Raw genomic sequence first — 18,498 nt, 5'->3', positions numbered from 1 at the left:
CCAATTGAATACCACAACATTTCCTAGATCATGAACGACGGGCCTAATGGAATACCACGACATGGCTTCTCAAATCATGACCAACGGGCCGAATGGAATACAATGACATGGCTTCCGTAATAATGACCGACCTCACCGCGTTTCAGTCTTGGCAGCGAGCATTCTGCATCGTAGGTTTGCGATGGCGTACACCAAAAACAAAGGCGGCCAGAAGTTACAAACAATGCCAGAACAAACGACTTTTTTCCATCCTTCCACAGCCCAGGTTCCATGCCTTCGTTACACCTTTTTCCTGTTAAGCGCATGTTCATCAATGATGTGTGCTCTTGGGTATTAATAAACCGCTTCAGCTGTATTTAGTCCTTGGTTATTGGATCACTACCGGTTTCGTGGCACTAAAGGTCACATTTTGTGGTGAACATGTAACTAAAGTATATGATTTTTATTAAATCTGCGACCGGTTTTGCACCACTTACCGGTGCTTCCTCAAGCAATATACGCCCTATTTATAACATAGTAACGATGGACATTGCCCTGTATCCACTTCTCGCTATTCACGTCCAATATAACGTCATCTGGTGAAAGCGGTAGTTAAAATTCAAAAACTTTTTTTAATGTTTTTAATGATGGGAGTGGCAAAGACCGTGCAAGCTGAGAGGAGCCGCGCGGCAGCCGACACGGCTTGACTGGAAAATGAGGCGACCTCAATCCAGTCCACAGAGACAAAGCAGGCTCGGAAAATCATGCGGAAAACAAGCGTCATCTGTGCGAGCAACGAAGGGTTTTCGTGCAAATCAGCCTAAATTCCCACCAGCTCCCCTAATTGCAGCTCGCTCAGACTCACTAGCACATCGCTGTTAAGTCGCTCGTATTCTATCGCACCCAGTCCAGCGCATTTTCGTCATCTCTTTGTTTCTCTCTGCCTTTTTTGTGGTCCGGAGGAGAACTTTTTCGCTGGTTCCCTTCTTTTTCTTGCTGCAGTTGGGCACATAATTCACATGAAAATAAATTGCAATGGCTACTAAAAGTCACGTATGTAAAACAAAAGTAACTCAAAACTTAAACTTCCTGGCAGATGAAAACTGTGTGCCCGACCGAGACTCGAACTCGGGACCTTTGCATTTCGCGGGCAAGTGCTCTACCATCTTTTTTCTTTTTTTCGTTATTGTTCGTTTCAATTGTTCGTGGCGGACGTCACCTGACGCCCGTTGAAGTTCGTTATTGATCCATTCACTCAGTTTTTTTTATTTTATTTATTACAGAGGGCAGCTAACCCTCTGACAGAGCACGCTGAGCAACCGTGCCGGCACTGAGACTCGAACTCGGGACCTTTGCCTTTCGCGGGCAAGTACGACTCATGCCCGGTCTCACAGCTTTACTTCTGCCGGTATCTCGTCTCCTACCTTTCAAACTCTACAGAAGCTCTCCTGCGAACGTGCAGGAGAGCTTCTGTAAAGTTTTGGAAGGTAGGAGACGAGATACTGGTAGATGTAAAGCTGTGAGACAGGGCGTGAGTCATGCTCCGGTAGCTCAGATGGTCAGCGTGTTCGGTCAGAGGGTTTAACTGCCTTCTGTAATAAAAAGTGAGCTAATCGATTCACAACGAACTTAAACAGATGTGTTACGACGTCCGCCCCGAACTAAAGCGAACAAAACGAGATTAAAAAAAAAGAAAGATGGTAGAGCACCTACCCGCGAAAGGCAAAGGTCCCGAGTTCGAGTCTCGGTCGGGCACATAGTTTTAATCTGCCAGGAAGTTTCATATCAGCGCACACTCCGCTGCAGAGTGAAAATCTCATTCTGGTAACTCAAAACTAGTTTTACATATCAGAGCTGACTTGCGTGCAAAAAAATTTCACATGTGCTTGAGTACTATATCACGATGATAACGGAGACATTTTTATAGTATAGTGCTGCGTCCTGTGTCACGTTATAGACTATGTTCCCGCCTCACACCGATTTTTACGTGAATATTTTACTTATACAGATAGGGTAAATTTGTGTCTGTGTATCTCGGGAACGGATAAAGATATGAAGAAAATCTTCAAGCTTCATCGATAACTTGATCTTAGGAATACATCGTAAAAATTACAGCCATTTCTTGTGGTATAGACGTCTCGGATTCCCGGGCTGAGTTTTGATATATAAAAAAAAGTTTATGGTGTTTCTCGATAACGGATAAAGATTTAGTAAACGGGAAGACCGTTCTTCTAGATAAACGCCTAGAGAATATACTGCTCAAATTCGAGCATCTTGCTGTGGTTATTTGTTATTCAGATTTCGTATCATACCGGATTTTAAGTGTAGAAGTAGAGTCAGTTTGAACCTCCGTATCTTGGAAATGTATAAGGATATCAAGAATAATTTCAAGTTATTCGAGGTCGGGATATTAGGAGTATATTGCAAAAAAATCAGGCATTTATCGCGTGTAGCCGTTTTGAAATCCCCTGATGGGTTTAGCTCGGTTCGTCAGGGTGAAAATATAATAAAAGAAATCATTTTTTCCGTTTTTCAGAGAAATCGTCGTTGAAATAAGTCCCATCAAGCCCAGGGTAACCACATCTGATTCAAAAAGAACCAACCACTTTACTCCATTTGCCAAATCATGAGGCAGTGTGTAATATTCATACTTTCACCGTGTACAATGGGATAGTGACACTAAGCCGATACTTCTTTTCGGCTACGCAGAGCACTTGTCCCTACCTGTCTATCAGCAGTGGAGCCCTGGGAATGAGCACTGGAAGAAAACCAGCGTTTTAGCTCGGCGTTCTGGAACGGATTAGGTAGTGCATGCTGTTGCACGCAAACCGACAGCTGTAATGTCGTGAACAGCACTGTATAGCATATCGATAGGGATGGCGGGAAAGTGCCCGCCGATTTTAGCATACCTAGTGAGGTCGGACGTTCGCGGTAGACTTTCGACTTCAGCTAATTTCACAGCCAATAATCATACGGATAGAGGCCCGGGAATGCGGGAGACCAAGCATGACAGAAGCGGTGGCTCTGTAGGCGATTCTGACCAAATGATGTACGCAGGAAATCTTTCACTGGTGCAGCAATAGGGGGTAGTTTACCTTCAAGCAGGTGTTTATCAGCCAGGTTTGAAACGGTGCAATTCTGTAACATACCGACGTACCTCGCATCCGTCATGCTGAGTGTTTGAAAGCAGCATTCAGCATTTCCTCGGAAAATCCGCACCACACCTTGATTTTATCGTATTGCAAAGGGGTTTTGTCGACAGTTGTAGGATTTTCGGCGATGTTTGGTTTGTGGGGCGCTGAACTGTCCGGTCACCAGCGACCGTACGAGGTCCAAATTGTTACACAGTCCATTTTTTTTTACTCATTCCAGTCTAGCCACTGTCGCGAATGGTGGTGATGATTGAATGATGAGTCAACACAAACACCCAGACCCCGGGCAGAGAAAATCCGCTACACAGCCGGAAATCGAACTCGGTACCCCGTGTTCCAGAGGCAACAACGCTACCCACCAGACTACGAGCTCAAATTTTGCGATTGTGGTTGTCGAGATACCGTCGGTGTGTGAAATGCGCGTCACCGGTCCACAACACGTTAGACTACCAATTGCAATCCTTTCGGGTTTCAATGATTCTTCGTTTCATTGTTCGTCAAGTTTTACCTCTCTCTCTACATTGTTCTGAGGACTAGTCAATTTTCTGATGTTAATGGACTTTTGGGTCACCGTGTACAATGTGATGAAAGCTAATTTTTGGCGCGTTTCTGTTGCAGCCCCCACTGTTGCGAACGCGGAAAATTTTCCACTAAATGAGGCGTGAGCGCAAATGTATTGAAATGCGGTGACTGTGTATTTCATTAGCAATAATGAACTCTTCGGAGCAGATAATATTATTTTCACGCAAAGCTGATAACCAAATGATTCTTTCGGGGCAATATCTGAACGAGCGGTCGGGTTTTTGATGTGGGGCCCGATGCCGTTAGCCGTTTAAATAGATGGCGCGAGCGCCGGTCCGAGGGGTATCATTAGCGGCTAATGTGACATCGGCCGCGGGGCCCCGGGCGCAAATGTTTGTTGTGTGCCGCGCGATCGATGTTACACGAGCCGCCTCCGAGATCGGCTGTGTCACATGCCGCTAATTATGTTAAAACCGTGTCGCGAGGCAGCCGAGCCGGCCAACCCGGCAATAGATTGCCCCGGGCCGCGCGTCACAGGCCGACGTGAAATTTTGATACAGCTTAATGAAAATCTAAGTCAACGATTCGCTTACCGTCCTGTCGCACGATGTCACTACCACGTGTAATCAGCGCTCCAGTCATGTCGTGGACAATGCGCCCACTCACTGTAATCCGTCCCCTAATTATGGATTGGCTAGCGCCGAAGCAAGCGACTTGCGCACATAGAGTACTCGCAATCTGTAGTGCATGTTTAATATTCTTACGCTTGTCGGCTGTACAGGCCTCAGCATATTATAAGGGGGTTACAAAAAGGTAGGGCTAAACTTTCAGGAAACATACCTCACATACAAATAAAGAAAAGATGTTATGTGGACATGTGTCCGGAAACGCTTAATTTCCATGTTAGAGCTCATTTTAGTTTCGTTAGTATCTACTGTACTTCCTCGATTCACCGCCAGTTGGCCCAATTGAAAGAAGGCAATGTTGATTTCGGTGCTCGTGTTGACATGCGACTCATTGCTCTGCAGTACTAGCATCAAGCACATCAGTACGTAGCATCAACAGAATAGTGTTCATCACGAACGTGGTTTTGCAGTCAGTGCAACGTTTACAAATGCGGAGTTGTCAAATGCCCTTGATGTATGTATTAGCACGGGGCAATAGCCGTGGCGCGGTACATTTGTATCGAGACAGATTTCCAGAACTAAGGTGTCCCGAGAGGAAGACGTTCGAAGCAATTGATCGGCGTCTTAGGGAGCACGTAACATTCCAAGCAATATGACTCGCGATTGGGAAAGACCTAGAACGACGAGGGCACCTGGAATGGACGAGGCAATTCTTCGTGCAGTTGACGATAACCGTAATGTCAGCGTCAGAGAATCTGCTGCTGTACAAGGTAAAGTTGACCACGTCACGGTGTGGAGAGTGCTACGGGAGAACCAGTTGTTTCCGTGCCATGTACAGCGTGTGCAGGCACTATCAGCAGCTGATTGGCCTTCCCGGGTACACTGCTGCGAATGGTTCATCCAACAATGTGTCAAACCTAATTTCAGTACAAATGTGCTCTATACGAATGAGGCTTCATTCCAACGTGATCAAATTGTAAATTTTCGCAATCTACATGTGTGGGATGACGAGAATCCACACGCAATTGTGCAATCACGTCATCAACATAGATTTTCTGTGAACGTTTGGGCAGGCATTGTTGGTGTTGTCTTGATTGGGCTCCATGTTCTTCCACCTACGCTCAATGGAGCACGTTATCATGATTTCATACGGGATATTCTACCTGTGCTGCTAGAACATGTGCCTTTACAAGTACGACACACCATGTGGTTCATGCACGATGGAACTCCTACACATTTCAGTCGAAGTGTTCGCACGCTTCTCTACAACAGATTCGACGACCGATGGATTGATAGAGGCGGACCAATTCCATGGCCTCCACGCTCTCCTGACATAAACCCTCTTAACTTTCATTTATGGGGGCATTTGAAAGCTCATGTCTACGCAACCCCGGCACCAAATGTAGAGACTCTTCGTGCTCGTATTGTCGACTGCTGTGATACAATACGCCATTCTCCAGGGCTGCATCTGCGCATCAGGGATTCCATGCAACGGAGGGTGATTGCATGTATCCTCGCTAACGGAGGACATTTTGAACATTTCCTGTAACAAAGTGTTTGAAGTCACGCTGGTACGTTCTGTTGCTGTTTGTTTCCATTCCATGATTAATGTTATTTGATGAGAAGTAATAAAATGAGTTCTAACATGGAAAGTAAGCTCTTCCGGATACATGTCCCCATAACATGTTTTCTTTCTTTGTGTGTGAGGAATGTTTCCTGAAAGTTTGTCCGTACCTTTTTGTAACATCCTGTAGAGGCGGGTATATGCCCGCCAAACATTGTGCGTAATGATAGCATCAACAGGAAAAAAAGAAAAGAATTTCGCCAAGTGCGAGCAGGAATGGCTCACTGTGGGTTCCGTATGTGCGTCATGTGTGTAGACAATTCAGGCATTCCGGGAATCCGAAATCTCGACGATTTTTGCCTGTCTCTGTTGGTCCATCATGGTGGCCAGGGGACATCGGCTAATAAGTACTTTTCAATATCAATGAACTTCACCAGCAGCCATATCTTTTTTACATATTTTACGCCCACATTGGAGCACTTTATTCAATCTATATACATTTAAGTCTTAAGGCTAGTTGTAGGTTTGGCTTTCCTCTTCTGCTCCCAAAACTTCTTCATCCTTTCCGACCTAGCTGCCCTTCTTCATCAGTTGTAGTGTATTTTTTGCGTGTAGAAGTCTTTAAATATCGTGTCACTGTGTTTCAGGACCTTCTTCTCTTCTCTGCCTTCAGTTTGTTGCATTGTCAAGCCTAACTCGTCAAAATCATCTTAAACTTCCTTGAACCAGTTGTTCTTGGTCTTACTTGTCCGACAGTAGGAGAAAGTTGTTTTAGTATCCTGGTTTCTGGTAGTCTGGAAATGTGGCAGAAAGAAGCAACCCTCCTTTTCAGCATTGTGTCAATTATTGACTCAGTTTCTTGGTATAAAACTTCGCTAAGTAACAGTCGCCACTGTCCCTCTACTTGGTATTTTTTGTTTATAATTGTTCTAATGACTCTCCTGTCTGCCTTCTGTGGTTGATTTGATGTACATCTCGAACAGTGTTTCACTAGCATAGGTTGCTTCAAGTTTAATAGTAGAGTGGTAGTGTCTTGAGTTTTGCATTTATCGAGAGACATTTCTTCTTGTATGTTGGCCAGGTTGTGCGTTGCTCTTGCTTCAGGTTAGTTGTTCTGCTTTATACTGACATTTTATCGTTTGAATTCCAACTTATAACCACTGCACGATACTTAAATTTATTTACAATTTTAATTTGTGTACTGTCAATCAGCCGTATACTTTAAGATAGTTTATTTTATTCTGAAAGCTACCTGCTTCGACAGTTCATTTCCATCTTTAGGCCCCATAAGCTTTTATCCAAATAAACGAGCTTATCGTACAGAACTATAAAACACTGGGTATCGTGAGCTCCAATCGTTATATAATGCTTCATACGAAGACGTGACAGCAACAGTTTTTGCCTGTTGTCGACTTTGATTCTGCTAGGGAGTCCAAGTCTTTCTTGAAAGGTTTAATTTTAATTCTGGATTTTGATAGCAAAAAAAATTATCTTGTGATGTAATTAGAAATTAACAGTTATCTGATTTTTCCTGTACTTTTACTGTCAAACCTTGCTTCTTGTAAAATTTCTTCATTCCGCGTCAACGGAAAACATCCTGTTGGCTTCGATGAGTGAGTTTGCGAGAGTCTAAATACGTGTCATAAAAGGTAACGTTTGTTATACGACGGATTAACCTTCGGCTTTAGTAAGTGACATACATTCCAATTTGATACGTCTGCCTATTCCTGAGAAAAAGAGGTCTTACCGACGAACGGACTGACACATAGGCGGTCCGATGAAAAATGACAATTTTTTATCCTCTCGTTGACCTGGAAAAAGCGTTCGACAATATAAAATGGTGCAAGCTGTTCAAGATTCTGAAAAAAGTAGAGGTAAGCTATAGGGAGAGACGGGTAATATACAATATGTACCACAACCAAGAGGGAATAATAAGAGTGGACGATCAAGAACGAAGTGCTCGTATTAAGAAGGGTGTAAGACAAGGCTGTAGCCTTTCGCCCCTACTCTTTAATCTGTACATCGAGGAAGCAATGATGGAAATAAAAGAAAGGTTCAGGAGTGGAATTAAAATACAAGGTGAAAGGATATCAATAATACGATTCGCTGATGACATTGCTATCCTGAGTGAAAGTGAAGAAGAATTAAATGATCTGCTGAACGGAATGAACAGTCTATTGAGTACACAGTATGGTTTGAGAGTAAATCGGAGAAACACGAAGGTAATGAGAAGTAGTAGAAATGAGTACAACGAGAAACTTAACATCAGGATTGGTGGTCACGAAGTCAATGAAGTTAAAGAATTCTGCTACCTAGGCAGTAAAATAACCAATGACGGACGGAGCAAGGAGGACATCAAAAGCAAACTCGCTATGGGAAAAAAGGCATTTCTGGCCAAGAGAAGTCTACTAATATTAAATACCAGCCTTAATTTGAGGAAGAAATTTCTGAGGATGTACGTCTGGAGTACAGCATTGTATGGTAGTGAAACATGGACTGTAGGAAAACCGGAACAGAAGAGAATCGAAGCATTTGTGGTGCTATAGACGAATGTTGAAAATTAGGTGGACTGATACGGTAATGAATGAGGAGGTTCTACGCAGAATCGGAGAGGAAAGGAATATGTGGAAAACACTGATAAGCAGAAGGGACAGGATGATAGGACATCTGCTAAGACATGAGGGAATGACTTCCATGGTGCTAGAGGGAGCTGTAGAGGGCAAAAACTGTAGAGGAAGACAGAGATTGGAATACGTCAAGCAAATAATTGAGGACATAGGTTGCAAGTGCTACTCTGAGATGAAGAGGTTAGCACAGGAAAGGAATTCGTGGCGGGCCGCATCAAACTGGTCAGTAGACTGATGACAAAAACAAAACAAAAAAAAATTATAAATTAAGTTTTCGGATTTTTACCTTTGTTTTTACTGTGAAACCTTTTGTTTCTTGCCAAATTTCTTGCTGCTAGACCAACGAGAAGTACCCTATAGGTTTTGAAGGCTGAATTTGTACCTTTTCTTTATATAGTCATCAGGCTGGTTTGATGCGCCTCGCCACCTTTCCATCCCAGTGTAGTACATGCACACTACGTCCTCAATTATTTGCTAGATATATTCCAATCTCTGTCTTCCTCTACAGCTTTTACCGTCTCCAGTTTCCTCTTGCACCCCACGGAAGCCATTCCCTGATGTCTTAACAGATGTCCTATCATCTTGTCCCTTCCTGTTATGAGTGTTTTCCATATATTCTTTCCCTCAGCGATTCTGCAGAGAGCCTCCACATTCCTTTCCTTATCGGTTCACCTAATTTTCAACATTCTTCTGTAGCACCGCAACTCAAATGTTTCGATGCACTTCTGTTCCGGTTTTCTACCAGTCCATGTTTCACTACCATACAATTCTGTGCTTCAGACGTACATTCTCAGGAATTTCTACCCCAAATTTGAAACTAGTAGACTCCTCTTGGCCAGAAAAGCCCTTTATTCATGGATTATTTTTCTACCTAGGCAACAGAATTTCCTAACAGCATCTGCTTGGTAACCATTAATCCTGAGGTTAATTTTCTCGCTGTTCTCATTTCTGCTACTTCTCATTACCTTCGTCGTTGTTCGATTCGCTCTCAATCCATACTCTCTATTCATTAGGCTGTTGATTACATTCCGCAAATGCTGTAATTCTTCACTTTCACTGAGTATAACAATGCCATCAGTGAATCTTACCTGAATCTCAACTGAACTGCCTACATTGTAGCATATAGTGTTAGAGAACCTCAAACGTATCGGTTCATTCCATAGTACTTCCATTCAAATGGTTCAAATGGCTCTGAACACTATGGGACTTAACATCTGAGGTCATCAGTCCCCTAGAACTTAGAACTACTTAAACCTAACTAACCTAAGGACATCACACACATCCATTCCCGAGGCAGAATTCGAACCTGCGACCGTAGCAGCAGCGCGGTTCCGGACTGAAGAGCCTAAAACCGTTCGGCTACAGCGGCAGGCGCTGACTACTATCTTAAACTTCAGAATACTTACTAAGTTATGATATCAGTCTACAGGGTGTTGCAAAAAGGTACGGCCAAACTTTCAGGAAACATTCCTCACACACAAAGAAAGAAAATATGTTATTTGGACGTGTATCCGGAAACGCTTACTTTCGGCGGCTGCGAAGGCAGCCCTCTCTGCCGCAATGACGGCTCTGAGGGCTGTGGTGGCCTCCTTCACGGCGGCGCCGAGTTCGAGGTCACGTATCTTCTCGGGAGCGCGGGCTGCGTCCTGGCCGCTCGTTTCCAAGCGGTCTTCCCCGCTCCTGGCAGGTGGAGCTGCTGCTGCGCCGTCCCTCTGCTGCGCCGGGCTGTTCCGCGCCCTACGCCCTTCGCTTCTTTTGCTGCGTCGGTGCGGCCGCCTCACGCCCCCCCCCCCCCCCCCCCCCCCCCTGCCCCGGCACGGCTGCGGCTTGCGAAAGCCGCACAACCGCGCCAACTGGCGACATGCGGGCCGCCACACCGGACACAGGTCGGCAGAACGTTGCTGCCGCGGTCGCATGTGCGGCTGTCGGGCTCCCCTGAGCACTTGACGCACCGCACCGCGTTGCGGCAATACTTCGTGACATGGCCCTCGCCCTGGCACCTGAAGCACTGGGGCTGGGGGTCCATGGCGGTCGGGAGACCCTCTGACGTCACCGGAAAGCCCAGCAGCTTCCGCAAGTCGAAGATATCGCTCCCGCCGTCGACCGTATGCACGGTCACGGCATAGAGCGGCGCCCTCTTCTTGTTGGTCCGGTTGTGCAGCCTTGCGGTTACACCACCAAACCCGGCTCGCAGCAGCCCTTCCCGGACCGCTGCCTCGCCACAGCACCAAGGTAGCCCCCTGAGGAGTGCCTTGGTCGCCTTCATCCTTCCTGCGGAAGGTGCCTTCTCACGCGCCGGCGGCGCGTCGACGATGTGGTCGGCCACTGCGACCTTGATCGCCCTGTGGTCGGCCACGTTTGCAGCTCGAACGCAGACCAGCGAGTCTGTATCGACAGACTCGTAGACCACTTCGTTCCGAGCGCAGTTCGTCATGGTGTCGAACAGCGCTGTCCACCCACCTTTACACTTGATGTACAAAGGGGGGACAGGCCGCGACTCGTCTTCTCTGGAGTTCCTTGCATGGTCGGCAGACTCAGTGAGTTGCGCAACCGAAGGACCCTTCGTAGCGGCAGGTTTCCTCTGCGCACCCTTCTTTCCCATGCTGTGAGGCGCGGAACACGACAATCTGCACGCGTTGAGAAAACAACGCACGACAATTTGCTCTGCGCGGCTCCCACAGCACAGAAACCTCTTCACGAGCTCTCAACGGCCGAGTTAGCGTAGCGCGCAACGGCAGCGATGCGCTCGCCTCGCTAGCTCAGGCCGCTCTCGGTCGTTGAGGACCGCAGCGCTGTACTCTGCCTGTTTACATATCTCTGTATTTGAATGCTCATGTCTATACCAGTTTCTTTGGTACTTCAGTGTATAAGCGACACTATAGGTATTTTGACCCAGAACCCCCTTCCACCATGCCCTGGTGTTTGTAGGCGATTGACTAGTTTTACTGCACAGTACGTCCACGCTAGCGGAGCTCTAGTTCACCAGAATTTGCTATTGAAGTGGACACTGTCGACCATTGATGGCGATGCTGCTGGGATTGTTTTTGTTCGAGATTCTGTTCAGCAATCAGGCTATTCCAACGAAGGAGGGTGTTTGCTACAGATGTGGCCGATTGCCGTCTCTCGACTTGTGACCAGTAATTCCTTGCGTGGCTTCAGAGGCGCACGCCTCGAAAATAGTAGGTTTACGTTCATGACACCGACCTTATTTTCAATGGTTTTAAGAATTCCAGCTGGTTCTGCTGGAAGTATGTTTCGTACAAAAATGTATCGTGCAAGAATACACGGTGAATACTTTTCAAAATGAAATTTGTGGTAAGATCTTATGGTACCAAACTGCTGAGGTCATCGGTCCCTAAGCTTACATATTACTTAATCTGACTTAAACAAACTTACGCTAAAGACCACGCACACACTCAACCACGGCCGAGGGAGGACTCGAACCTTCGACGGGCGTAGCCTGGCGGACCTTGACAATTCGCCCCCTACACCGCACGGCAATACTTTTCAGTTGTGCTAACAGTGAACATTTTGGAATTACATGATCACAGCCGAGAAACTGAAATGCAGTCACATTTATTTCGGGCGTACTTAGTTCGTAGGTGGCTCTGCGACAAATTCAGTTAAACTGTTCAGTGACATAAATACACTGGTCCCTGTTTACTGTTTTCCTTTCAGCCTTCTCTGAATCAGTAAAATTATAAGTAAAGAATTATGTGAGGGAGGGGTACCGTACACTGAAGGCGTATTTCGCCTTTTCTTTGGTTCTTCTTCATTTCGGAGCAACTGAAAACAGAATACGACTTTTGGATACTACTGTTCCCGGAGGAAGATTCAAGTTGCTGATAGTGTACGAATGGAGATTTCCTAATAGTGTTTATGTCCTTCGATATTAATCCTATTGTGACACGGTTTTAACGTAATATATTAGTTATAGATGTTAACATACACGCGAAAGATGTACAGCCAACTGTTCAGAATAACTGGAAACTTATTAATTAAAAACAATCATGGTGTAATGAAAACGACTGTAACTCATTCGTTTAGCGACATTAAATCCGACGATGTGTATTTGACCACAATGAAAAATGCTCCTGTCATTACACAGAAAAAGGCGAATATGTCCTGGGCCGAGTTAGGCATAAACAAGTAGGGAACTAGGTTTTCTTCTTGTTTGGCAGCTTCAAAGACATTAAAATCACAACATCTTGACACGTCCTTGTGTTTTCACTACTTAGTATTAGTGCCCATATACGTACGAAGGTGAGTCAAACGGAAACCTTAAATATTTCTTAAATATTATTTATTGTGCAGAAGTGGTACAAAGCTGTATCTCCCCCACGCTCAATGAAAGTTCTCCGGCGTTTACAAAGTGCATAAACTCCCTTAGAAAAAAATTCATTTGGTAGTCCGCGCAATCGTTCATGCACCGTGTGGCGTACCTCTTCATCAGAACGGAACTTCCCTCCTCCCATAGCGTCTTTGAGTGGTCCAAACATATGGAAAGCACTTGGGGCTACGTCTGGTGAGTATGGTGAATGAGGAAGGCACTCAAAATGCGGGTCTGTGATTGTTGCAACTGTTGTACGGGCAGTGTGGGGCCTTGCATTGTCATGTTGCAAAAGGACACCTGCCAACGGCAATCCACGTCACTTTGATTTGATTGCAGGCCCCAGATGATTTTTTAGGAGATCTGTATATGATGCACTGGTGACAGTGGTCCCTCTAGGAATGTAATGCTCCAAAATGACGCCTTTTTCGTCCCGAAAGGTAGTCAGCATAACCTTCCCTGCTGATGGTTCTGTTCGAAACTTCTTTGGTTTTGGTGATGAGGAATTGCGCTATTTCTTGCTCGCTCTCTTCGTTTCCGGTTGGTGGAAGCGAACCCAGGTTTCGTCCCCAGTAACGATTCCTGCAAGGAAGCCATCACCTTCTCGTTCAAAGCGCCGAAGAAGTTATTCACAAGCATCAACACGTCGTTCTCTCAATTCAGGAGTCAGCTGCCGTGGCACCCATCTCGCAGACACTTTGTGAAACTGGAACACATCATGCACAATGTGGTCTGCTGACCAATGAGTATTCTGTAAACAGGCTGCAGTTTCATTCAATGTCACTCGGCAGTTTTCCTTCACTATGGCTTCAACTGCTAAAATGTTCTGTGGAGTCAGCACTCGTTGTTCCTGACCTGGACCAGGAGCATCTTCCACTGAAGTCACACCATTTGCGAACTTCCTACTCAAATCACAGACTTGCTGATGTGGCAAACATGCCTCACCGTACTGAACTTCATTCTTCGATGAATTTCAATAGGTTTCACACCTTCACTACGCAAAAACCGAATAACAGAACGCAGTTCTTCCCTGGTGCTAGTCTCAAGTGGGGCCGCTATCTTTACACTGATACTGCGACGGCATGTGTGCATCTGCACTATGCTGCCACCTACAGGCCATTCTGCAAGCTGTTTGTAGCACGCTTACCAACTTAACGGCGCGAAAATTCGGTTTGTTATATCAAATTTAAGGTTTTCACTTGACACACCCTGGTAAAATGATGCATCGTATCATGTAAAGTAACATGATACATGATGTCATGTCATACAACACGAGATATGCCATTACTTCATCTAACATGGTACTGCCATATGAGTAACTTCTCATTAAAGTTTTGGATGCATGTATCCCCATTCTGAGATATTTTCTATTATAGGTACACTGTCACCCTCAGATAGTTCCTATTGTACATGCATCCCATATCTAGAAACACATGTATTCGTGTCTATTTGTCCTTACACTCCTGTCCATACATGTAACAAGGAGTAGGTTTTGAGGGAGACATGGTCCCATTGGGGATAAAAATAAAATTAACTCTCCCTCCACCTACCCATCGACCTACCTTCCAAGACACACAAACACACACACACACACACACACACACACACACACACACACACACACACTAATCAAAAAACTGTTGCAGTGTCCCCCAAGGAACAAATCGACTCCCAGAAAATTTATCTCCCGCAGAAAAACTTTTTTTGGTATTACATGTCTGCAATATGACACTACATTTTGTCTTCTGTAGCTGGCGAATCTTCCGGATTTTGGGCACATGGTCAGGGACTTCAGCCCATACATTGCGAGGTGCAGGTGTGTCAATAACTTGCAGCTAAGAGAACTCATTGTGCTGAGGAAGTAGCGTAGCTCTAAAAAAAAACGCAAATATGTCAACATGTTTTGATTGCAATGTGTGTCAAGCCACCAGACAAGTCAACAAGCTAGTTCCCTTCTTTTACAGTCCTAGCTCTGGCGAAGACATTTTCGTATTCTTCTGGTCATTTTACATTCTCGTTCCCAACTTTTAGCTTACCATATTTTTGACGTTAGGCCGCCATAGCATCGCAACCGGCAGAGACTTTTGTTGACACAGGTGACGACTGATCCGGTGTCTTTTTATTGTCTTTCGAGCCATGTTGCTTATATCGTGGCAACGGATGAAGCCTTCACAAAAGAACAGTACGACTATAGACCATTAATTACATGTATTCGTCTTTGAAACAGTTTTCCACTAGTCTGAAATATAGAAGTGATGTGCTTCAAAAAGCTCCCCGAAAAACGTGTTTGTCTTTTTACGTGCTACATTTACATCCACTTTGAACAATCGTATCCCCACAACGGAAAAAGAATGTTGTATAAAAATTTGTTTTGACTTTATCCTTTTATCTACCTTTGTGCAAAGATCCGAATAACGTGATCTTTGTGGCTTCCGATCTTATGCTGCTGTATTGCGGAGTGTGCACCGAGAATGATGCGGCGTTTCCACAAATTGCCCATGTCAAGTGCATGTACTGTTGCGTTGCATTGTGTTTTGACCAATCCATGGACACTCCAAAAACAACAATATCAGAAATTGAGTACGCCTTGATGCGAAACACCTTGTTATTCGTTTATTTGTTATTTTCCAAAACAAGTTTCGCCGACCAATATCAGCATCATCAGTGGTTTTTTTTAATCTAAAACATGCAGAAAATTGCATGGTTATAAAACACAGTGGCATATTATTTTTTTTAATTATTCGTTTTCTTGTGTTATAATTTTATATGGGTACTTTCATATTCTTATTTATTGTATGTCACAGCATGTTTTTGAGGATTATTGCCGTTGTTTGCGACATATTTTATATATTTTCTGTGCGCTGTTTTTTGCAGTTCGATGACGAATAAGTGACGAATGTATGACAACACAGCAGCCTCAGTTTAGAGAAATAGGACATTTAAAAACTACATATGCTAAAATACATGTTTAAAACTATTTTCTAGCTTTCTTTGCCAAATAATGGATGTTTAGTGTCTGGTTATAGTTATTACCTGTTAAATGGTATTGTTTCGTCATGGAATTATACTTCAGATTCGCTACGCGCAGACAGGGATTACAGACAAATACAGAGTTCTTCAGATAAGTAAGCTTGTTGTGAGGGCAACACACATGCCCCGTTTTTAATGACTTTTATACAGTTCCATCCATTCCCATTTGCCCTACTCCTTTTGTTAGGTGTGCTAATTCTCCCAGAGAGGGGAGTCGAGAGTGTAGTTTGTCGGAACGTTTTCTCGTAGCAAAACTTAACAAAGATGAGCATTCAGTCTGCCGAAATACTGACCAAGAAAAGGCACTCTTTGCTTCTCCGCTGCACATCCACAATCGTCTGTCACCCACATCAGAAAATCTGGAAAACCACATTCATGGGAAAATATTAGAATCTTGCCTGTGTGACCCTCGACACATGGAGTGACTATAACTCGTGATGTCCCTATGAGAATTGTTAAGCGATATTGGGAGTTCAAAGGATATTTGAGTCGTATTGTTCGTTTTTATTTTCCCACTGGCATATTTCTCATGGAGTTTACCTTCCAATCTTTAGACAGTCATCCTTTATAGGATATCCCTGAAAATGACGAGCTCCCTTTAGAGGAATAATGTGAAGAACAGTTTTCGGAACTCCTCACGACGGACACAACGTTTTCTTCTGCACGTTTCACCAAAGCTTGTGGCTATATGTAATGTGAATCGATCACATTGCGTTACATCAAAGTAAATAAAGGGCCGAAAAGGTTAAATTTTTCTGAATGTGCATTTGTGGGATTGCGTCTTTAAACAACAAGACTGGTGCGTGTTAGTTTTTACAACCACCTCAGTCACTGTTTTGTTTCTCAGTAGCGAAAATAGAAAAGTTTGCACATTATCAATAAGTAATGCATGCCCAGTAAAACCGTAAGGGATAATGACTGACCGAATGTTAAGGATAGAGACTGACAGGTATGTACAGAAAGCGTGGACACTAGGTCACAGCTTCCTCCAAATCAGCAATATACAGTTCATCAGTAGGTCAATCACTACATATATGCATTTGCAAAGTATTGGCTGACACTAATGTCATCTTTGTCTTTTTCAGGGATTACTACTACGACAGGTAAGCGAGGCTGGTGAGGAGGTAGTTGTCGACATTACAAGTAAGTGACTGGCACATTTTCTTATTTAAGTAGCTGCGAAGGGGAAAAAATTCTGTTCGACAACAAATAGTGACAACAAAACGTTAATCTCGAAATTAAGTGACGTCTTGTATGAAGTAAGGGGTACGACTGATACGGGATTAAATCTTTATTGAACGGTCTAAAGTATTTCTTACCGTAATAATAATATCACGCTGCTGTGCAATACTTATGGACGAAAGTAAGTCTTGCAATAAGTGTTACTGCCAAGTAACGCAGCTCGACGAGACTGGACCATACGTAATTAGAAGAAATAGGCAATGAGGCGAAAATAAATGTCACTTTTCTTCAAAGACAATAATGGCGCTTAAGTCATCGAGATGTGCTTCCAGACATTACAGGGCGTGCGATCACCATGGATTGCAGGGTATGCTCTGCAACGTGCTCTCTTATCTGCCACAGAGGTGGTAAGGAGTCTATATGGCAGGGTGCTGCAATCCTCCACCAATACGGCCGAAAAATGCTGGATGGTCGATGGTGCACGTGGTCTTTCTGCAGTACGCCTCTCCAACGTATCCCAGTAGCGGTCGATGTGATTAAATTCGGGGAAACGGGCTGGCCAGTCTATTCGCCGAATATCCTCGTGTTCCAAGAACTGGCCCACCTGCACATGGGGAAGGAGAACAGTGCCACAATATCACTGACCTGTGATGTACAGTGTTCACACATTTGGAAGTCACTACGCTCATGGTGGTCAAGATTTGGTGGTGCTTATGACCTCAGAATCTTTAAAAGTGCTACACTCGCCTGTCAGTGTTGTTGTGACATTGTAAACATTACTCGCGCGCTTCTCTTCAGGGTTGCATTCGGCCCTAGCTTATTTTCTATGGAATACAGTGCGTCGGATAACGCAGGTGGAGGTGCCCTTTGAATGAGAGAACATTCAGAGAAGAGCTGCCCTGTACGTTCCTACACTTGAATCCAGCCGAGCACTTGTGAGATGCTTGCAACAGGCGCAAATGCACCACCGACCAGGCAGCACTCGTCAATCGAGCTGGTGGAGGAATGGTATGCCCTACAAGAAGAACTCCTTAGTAGCCTTGTACCCGGCATGGGAGCGCGCTGCAAAGCACACATTCCCGTCAGTGGTGATCACAACCCTATTAAGAACCATGTCCCGCATTTCGTACTGTCCAGGGGACTATCATCAATAGTGGTGAATAAAGCGTAATTATTTTCTTTCCGTATTTCTTTCTGTGACACATGATACGAAAGTTACTTTCATCCTTGCGTTCTGCACACCAGTGTATCATTAACATTGATATTTGTTATCTTTACTTCAGACGTCACATTCCGCATGACTAAATTGAGGAGCAAATCTCCAAGGTCATGGAACGTGTCAGTACATGAAATTACGACTTAAAAGTAATAACAGATAAAGTAAACTGTTTATGAAAGCAAAGACACAAGCCATTAGCTTATGTAAACGCAATCACTGGAAACATAAGAAACAGCTTAATTTTTCAAGGAACTCATCGACAGAATA

At 44.4% G+C, this 18,498-nt stretch overlaps 1 protein-coding gene across 1 annotated transcript in view; it reads left to right on the top strand.

Moving 5' to 3' along the window:
* Window positions 1–18,498, top strand: part of LOC126267344 (RNA-binding protein Raly-like) — a 953,265-nt gene that overhangs the window by 646,790 nt on the left and 287,977 nt on the right. Inside the window, exon 5 of the mRNA XM_049972467.1 lies at window positions 16,916–16,933. Within this exon, the coding sequence (XP_049828424.1) occupies window positions 16,916–16,933 (18 nt within the window). The remainder of the gene's footprint in view (window positions 1–16,915; window positions 16,934–18,498) is intronic.

The sequence above is a fragment of the Schistocerca gregaria genome, chromosome 4 (assembly GCF_023897955.1).
Source record: "Schistocerca gregaria isolate iqSchGreg1 chromosome 4, iqSchGreg1.2, whole genome shotgun sequence".
NCBI lineage: Eukaryota > Metazoa > Arthropoda > Insecta > Orthoptera > Acrididae > Schistocerca > Schistocerca gregaria.
Note: the sequence above shows the minus strand (reverse complement) of the source record. Positions and strands in the feature narration are given on the sequence as shown.